Genomic DNA, 7,656 nt, shown 5'->3' with positions numbered 1-7,656 from the left:
GACAGAACTGCATTTAAAGGAAAAAATTCAAAGCTTCAAATTGTTCATATGAAAAAAGAAAAAGGACAGGATATAGCTCTGTGCCATGGTAGGCTGCACTGTCAACATCCCAGACCAGCTGACTGTAGGTCAGATGGGAATGTTTTTCCAGAAATTAGTGACTTACCAGATCTGGATGTAGTTTAGAAGGTGCTCAGACCTCAGGAAGAAACAAGCAGGAACTCCAGGCTTGAAGACTTTGGGTCTCTCCTGTGGGTCTTTAGAAGCTTTTATTGACCTTTGTAATCACAACTCCCACCCACGCCCCTCCACGTATCTGCTGCTAGCTTCCAATCAAAAAGTGATATCTGGTTGCATTTCTGAAGCTCCACCCAGTTAATCCTGATTGGGTTTTTGGCTCTCCCCAGATTAATGGATTGACTCAGATATCCATTCATATCACGAATCTCTATTCAGTTCATGAAGCAAAAAACTCGACAATGTTAGGCATAGGGTAGAAGTCAAGAATACGTCATTCAAGGCCGGGTGAGGTGGCTCACATCTGTAATCCCAGCACTTTGGAAGGACAAGGTGGGTAGATCACCTGATGTCAGGAGTTCAAGACCAGCCAGGTCCAAAAGGTGAAACCCCATCTCTACAAAAATACAAAAAATAGCTGGGCATGATGGCAGGTGCCTGAAACCCAGCTACTCGGGAGGCGGCTGAGGCAGAATTGCTTGAACCCAGGAGGCAATGGTTGCAGTGAGCCAAAATTGTGCCACTGCACTCCAGTCTGGGTGACAGAGGGAGATTCTGTTAAAAAATAAAAAAATTCATTCATTCATGAACTCCACAGACACTGATGGAATTTTACTAATATGTGAACTTCATAGTCTTGAGTGTGAGGCAGGGAAGGATTTGATCTGATCCCAACATTAGACAGAAATATAAAATCTGAAAGTATCGTTGTTAGGAGATCTTTGGCCACATCAAAACATAAAAATGCTTTATACTTAAAAAAGCTTTATGAAAACAGAGGAGTCGTCCCTACAAAATCAGAATAAAAATCTCAATGTATCGAATGGTCTTGGGGATTTTACATAACCTAAGGTAGTAGATTATATGCTCGTTCTGGTGGAGGAGAGGTGCCACCAAGGGCCTGAGTGGTCTCAGGGCTTAGGTTAAGGCTTCTCTGGAAGAAATTGAAACCACATCTATAAACTTTATAAATTTAATCAGTGAAGAAGGGAGGGGGAGAAACAAAAATAAACCAAGCTTGCAATGCATTCAGCATTCATCATGAGGTCAGCTAACTAATTTACCTGGAGCTCAAAACAACGTTTTACAACAGGGAATTAGAGATGGGATCATTCACGTTCACCAAACTGTGGGGCACAAAGCTGATTTTCTGAAATGTGCAGGTTTGCTGAGCATTCCCCTCTTCAGTGCCCACTTCACTTCCCTACTTCCCATCATCTTCTTAAAAATTATCTTGTTGGCTGGGCGCGGTGGCTCATGCCTGTAATCCTAGCACTTTGGGAGGCCGAGATGGGTGGATCATGAGGTCAGAAGTTCTAGACCAACCTGACCAACACAGTGAAACCCTGTTTCTACTAAAAATACAATCACTAGCTGGATGTGGTGGTGGGTGCCTGTATTCCCAGCTACTTGGGAGCCTGAGGCAGAAGAATCACTTCAACCTAGGGAGCAGAGGTTGTGGTGAGCCAAGATCATGCCACTGCACTCCGGCCTGGGCAACAGAGGGAGACTTCATCTCAAAAAAAAAGACAAACAAACAAACAAACAAACAAACAAAGACCGGGTTTCGCCATATTGGCCAGGCTGGTCTCCAACTCCTGACCTCAGGTGATGTGCCTGCCTCTGCCTCCCAAATTGCTGAGATTATAGGCATGAGCCACCACGCCCTGCCCATTTGATGAGTTTTAACACGTTTTCACTCATGAGAGACACAACACATTTTCATGACTCCTAGATGGTTTCCTGTGTCCTTTGTGGTTTATCACCCTATCTCTAGTTTGTGGAAACAACTGGTCTTTTTTTTTCGTTTTTGAGACAGAGTGTTGCTCTGCCACCCAAGCTTGAGTGCAGTGGCATGATCTTGGCTCACAGCAACCTCTAGCTCCCAGGATCAAGCGATTCTCCTGCCTTAGCCTCCCGGGTAGCTGGGACTACAAGCGCCTCCCACCATGCCAGTCTAGTTTTGTATTTTTAGTAGAGATGAGGTTTCACCATGTTGGCCAGGCTGGTCTCAAACTGCTGACCTTGTGATCCACCCACTTTGGCCTTCCAAAGTGCTGGGGCTACAGGTGTGAGTCACTGCGTGTGGCCTTTATTGTATTTATTTATTTATTTATTTATTTATTTATTTATTTATGAGATGCAGTCTAGCTCTGTCACTTAGGCTGGAGTGCAGTGCATGATCTCAGCTCACTGTAAACTCTGCTTCCTGAGTTCAAGTGATTATCTTGTGTTCAGATGATTCTCCTGCCTCAGCCTCCCAAGTAGCTGCGGTTACAGGGGTGTACCACCACACCCGGCTAATTTTGTATTTTTGGTAGAGATGGGGTTTTACTGTCTTGTCCAGCTGGTCTCGAACTCCTGACCTCAAGTGATCTTCCTGCCTTGGCCTCCAAAAGTGCTGGGATTATAGGCATGAGCCACCGTGTCCAGCCCAATTGGTCTTTTTAGACTATTTTCTGGAATGGCATATAAATGGAAGCATACAGGATGCTGTCTTTGTGTCTGGTTTCTTTTGTTCTGATCAGTAATTTTGAGAATTATCTACATTGTTGGGTGCATAGGTAGTTTCTTCCTTTTTATTACTGTGCAGCGTTCTACTGTATGGACAGACCACGCTTTAGTCCATCCACAATCATTGTCCTGTAAATGAGCAATTTGTCCGGATTAAACCTTCCTCTTTTTGGTCACTACAAACTTCAATTATCTCTGGTACTGTCCAACCATTTTGGTAGAAAGGCAAAGGTCAGACATATAAAGCTTTTGTTTTTGTAACAGCCACAAACTACAAAAGAAAAAAAATGTCCACCAAGAGAATAACAGGACTCATTGGAAAAGGAGAAATCCTGGACACCTCAGGAACACACAAACGCATTTTTAAGAATTGACTTTTGGAGGATTCTAAAAGACTGACTGATTCCAAAAGAGCTCCTGGGAAATACCAAGCACTAAAGACGAAGAAGAAAAATAAAATACTGAAGAAATAATGAGGGAGGAATGTAAAAAGAATTGTGTGGTGACTGAGTTGACATCAACCATTTTCTCCTATTACCCTCATCACCTAATTAATCTGAATCTATTAACTGATGTGGTTAACCGTCCTCTTACCCTGAGATTGCCACTCCCTTTGCTAAACTACCTTTCCGTGGGGCAGTTAGACTAGTGCCTTACAAATGTAGCCACTGGATCAGGTAGGACTCTGCCCTGGAACTATGTACACACTCAAAGAGCTCCTGGGCTGCATGTGGCCCAAGGGCTGCAGGTAGAACAAGCTTGTGATAAAGCTTAGGATGAACAAGCTTGTGGTAAAGGATAGGATGTTGAACATACCAGGAAAGGTATTTTATATTCTTTGTAGCTATTGAAAATGGGAATAATTTCTTCATTTCTTTAACAGCCTTTAAGATTGTTTGCTTTTGGCATACACAAATGCCACTCATTTTGTATGTTGTCTTTGTATCCTAAATTTTTAGTTAAAGATCTTTTTGTTAAAGATCCACCTGCCTTGGCCTCTCAAAGTGCTGAGATTACAGGCATGAGCCAACTCACCTGGCCTTAAATGAATGAATTTTTGACTTCCACTCTATCCCTAATACTGTGAATTTCTTGATTCATGAAAGGAATATGGATATGTGACATGAATGGATATCTGGTTCAATCCATTAATCTGCGGAAAGCCAAAAACCCAATCAGGATTAACTGGGCTTAGCTTCAGAAATGCAATCAGATATCGCTCTTTGATTGGAAGCCAGCAGTGGATACGTGGAAGGGCGTGGGTGGGAGTTGTGATTAGAAAGGTCAAGAAAAGCTTCTAGAGACCCACAGGAGAGACCCGAAGTCTTCAAGCCTGGAGTTCCTTCTTGGTTCTTCCTGAGGTCTGAGCACCCTGCAAACTGAGTCCAGATCTGGTAAGTCACTAATTTCTGGAAGGACACTCCCATCTGACCTACAGTCAGCCGGTCTGGGATGGTGACAGTGCAGCCTACGACGGCACAGAGCTGTATCCTGTCTTTTTTTCATAAGAACAGTTTCAAGCTTTGATCTTTTTTTTCTAAATGCAGTCTTGTCTTTTCAAAAATGTTGATTGTGCTTTTCTTTACGTCTTTTCAGAATTCTCGTTGGGGGCCATTCTGTGGAGAGACAAACGCTTTGCTGTTGTGGCCGCATTTCTGACCTCGAGCCGCAGTCGGCTTCTCCACGTAGAACTCGGCAGCAGGAGACTTAGAATCGAATCTGTTCTTCCCTCCCACCTCCTGTTTTTGGCTTTTTGAGAAATCTTAGCAACCGACACAATGGCCAGCAACGTTACCAACAAGATGGATCCTCACTCCATGAACTCCCGTGTGTTCATTGGGAATCTCAACACTCCTGTTGTCAAGAAATCTGATGTGGAGGCAATCTTTTCCAAGTATGGCAAAATTGCAGGCTGCTCTGTTCATAAGGGCTTTGCCTTCGTTCAATATGGTAAGGAGAAAAATGCCCGGGCTGCTGTAGCAGGAGAGGATGGCAGAATGATTGCTGGCCAGGTTGTAGATATTAACCTGGCTGCAGAGCCAAAAGTGAATCGAGGAAACGCAGGTGCGAAACGATCAGCAGCGGAGATGTACGGCTCCTCTTTTGACTTGGACTATAACTTTCAACGGGCTTATTATGATGGGATGTACAGTTTCCCAGCACGTGTACCTCCTCCTCCTCCTATTGCTCTGGCTGTAGTGCCCTCGAAACGCCAGCGTGTATCAGGAAACACCTCACGAAGGGGCAAAAGTGGCTCCAATTCTAAGAGCGGAAAGTGGGGATCTTCCAAGTCTGGAAAGCTGAATGGAGATGACCTTCAGGCCATTAAGCAGGAGTTGACCCAGATAAAACACAAAGTGGATTCTCTCCTGGAAAACCTGGAAAAAACTGAAAGGGAACAGAGCAAACAAGGAGTAGAGGTGAAGAATGCTAAGTCTGAAGAGGAGCAGAGCAGCAGCTCCGTGAAGAAAGATGCGACTCAGGTGAAGATGGAGTCTGAGGGGGGTGCAGATGACTCTGCTGAGGAGGGGCACCCACTGGATGATGATGATGAGAATGAAGATCAGGGGGATGACCAGCTGGAGTTGATCGAGGATGATCAAAAAGGGGCTGAGGAAGGAGAGGATGACAGAGACAGTGCCAGTGGCCAGGATGACTCCTAAGCACATAGTGGGGTTTAGAAATCTTATCCCATTATTTCCTTACCTAGGCGCTTGTCTAACAACAAATTTTTCACCAGATCCTCTCCCTTAGTATCTTCAGCACATGCTTACTGTTCTCCCCATCCTTGTCCTTCCCATATTCATTAATTCATATGGCCCTGCGCCTAGTCCCATTTTCACTTCCCTTGACGCTCCTAGTAGTTTTCCTAAGTCTTACCCTGTAATGTTTGCTTTTAATTTTGATACCTCTTTATGACTTAACAGTAAAAAGGATGTATGGTTTTTATCAACTGTCTCCAAAATAATCTCTTGTTATGCAGGGAATACAGTTCTTTTCTTTCATACATAAGTTCCGTAGTTGCTTCCCTAACTGCAAAGGCCATCTCATTGAGTTGAGCAGCTCCTGAAAGCAGCTTGGAGTTAGAAGTATGTGTGTTACACCCTATATTAGTGTGCTGTGTGGGGCAGTTCAACAAAAATGTAATAATGTATTTTTGTGAATGAGAGTTGGCATGTCAAATGCATCCTCAGAAAAATAATTAGTGTTATAGTCTTAAAATTTGTTTTCTAAAGTTGATACTGTGGGTTATTTTTGTGAGCAGCTTGATGTTTGGAACCTTTTTCCTCAAAATAAACAAGTCGTTATTAAACCAGGAATTTAAAGAAAAAAAATTTCTTGGTGGGAGCAGTGACTCATGCCTGTAACTACAACACTTTGAGAGGCCAAGGCGGGAGGATCATTTGAGCCCAGGGGTTCGAGACCAACCTGAGTGACATGGCAAAACCCTATCTCTACAAAACTTTTGTTTGAGGGGCAGGATGGAGTCTCGCTCTGTTACCCAGGCTGGAATGCAGTGGCACAATCTCAACTCACTCCAACATCCGCCTCCCAGGCTCAAGCGAATCTCATACCTCAGCCTCCTGAGTAGCTGGGATTATAGCCACCCACTACCATGCACAGCTAATTTTTATATTTTTGGTAGAGACGGCGGTTCACCATGTTGGCCAGACTGGTCTCGAACTCCTAACTTCAAGTGGTCCACCTGCCTTGGCCTCCCAAAGGGCTGGGATTACACCAGTGAGCCACCAATGTCCTGCTTCTTTTTTAAAAATTAGATGGGCATGGTTGAAGGGGAGCAGCCCCTCCACACCTGTGGGTGTATTGCATCAGGTGGGACGAGAGACTGAGAAAAGAAATAAGACACAGAGACAAAGTATGGAGAAAGACGAGTGGGCCAAGGGGACCGACGCTCAGCATAAAACATGTGAACAAAGGAATCTGTGTCACAAATAAGTTCAAGGGAAGGTACTCTGCCTGGATGTGCATGTAGGCCAGATGTATGCTTCTCTCCACCCAAACATCTCAGCGGAGTAAAGAATAACAGAGCAGCATTGCTGCCAACATGTCTCGCCTCCCACCACAGGGCGGTTTTTCTCCTAACTGAGAATAGAACAAATCTACAATCGGGTTTTATACCGAGACATTTCATTCCTAGGGGCAGGCAGGAGACAGAGGCCTTCCTCTTATCTCAACTGCAAGAGGCCTTCCTCTTTTACTAATCCTCCTCAGCACAGACCTTTCACCAGTGTCCGGCTGGGGGATGGTCAGGTCTTTCCCATCCCACGAGGCCATATCTCAGGCTATCAAATGGGGAGAAACCTTGGACAATATCCGGCTTTCCAGGGCAGAGGTCCCTGTGGCTTTCCACAGTGCATTGTGCCCCTGGTTTATCGAGAATGGAGAATGGTGATGATTTTACCAAGCATATTGCCTGTAAATATACTGTTAACAAGCCACATCCTGCACTGCCCTAGATCCCTTAAACCTTGATTCCATACAACGCATGTTTTTGTGAGCTCAAGGTTGGGGCAAAGTTACAGATCAGCAGCATCTCAGGGCAAAGCAATTCTTCAGGGTACAGGTCAAAATGGAGTTTCTTATGTCTTCCTTTTCTACATAGACACAGTAACAGTCAGGCCGGGCGCGGTGGCTCACGCTTGTAATCCCAGCACTTTGGGAGGCCGAGGCGGGCGGATCACGAGGTCAGGAGATCGAGACCACGGTGAAACCCCGTCTCTACTAAAAATACAAAAAAAATTAGCCGGGCGTAGTGGCGGGCGCCTGTAGTCCCAGCTACTCGGAGAGGCTGAGACAGGAGAATGGCATGAACCCGGGAGGCGGAGCTTGCAGTGAGCCGAGAGCGCGCCACTGCACTCCAGCCTGGGCGACAGAGCGAGACTC

General features: G+C 45.1%; 2 protein-coding genes across 2 annotated transcripts in view; one reads left to right on the top strand and one right to left on the bottom strand.

The window, feature by feature from the left end:
- The window catches only part of LOC116813775 (putative PRAME family member 26), a 12,112-nt gene extending 11,899 nt beyond the window's left edge, over positions 1–213 (bottom strand). Inside the window, exon 1 of the mRNA XM_032760902.1 lies at positions 167–213. The gene's annotated coding sequence lies outside the window, so the exon portion shown is untranslated. The remainder of the gene's footprint in view (positions 1–166) is intronic.
- HNRNPCL1 (heterogeneous nuclear ribonucleoprotein C like 1) overlaps positions 1–6,085 on the top strand; it is a 38,882-nt gene extending 32,797 nt beyond the window's left edge. The window contains exon 2 of the mRNA XM_058444119.1: positions 4,348–6,085. Within this exon, the coding sequence (XP_058300102.1) occupies positions 4,530–5,414 (885 nt within the window). The 5' untranslated portion in view covers positions 4,348–4,529 and the 3' untranslated portion in view covers positions 5,415–6,085. The remainder of the gene's footprint in view (positions 1–4,347) is intronic.
- Positions 6,086–7,656: the final 1,571 nt, after the last annotated feature.

This window comes from Hylobates moloch, unplaced genomic scaffold, assembly GCF_009828535.3.
Source record: "Hylobates moloch isolate HMO894 unplaced genomic scaffold, HMol_V3 SCAFFOLD_9, whole genome shotgun sequence".
In the NCBI taxonomy this organism is placed as follows: Eukaryota; Metazoa; Chordata; class Mammalia; order Primates; family Hylobatidae; genus Hylobates; species Hylobates moloch.
This window is presented reverse-complemented; position numbering and strand designations above follow the sequence as displayed.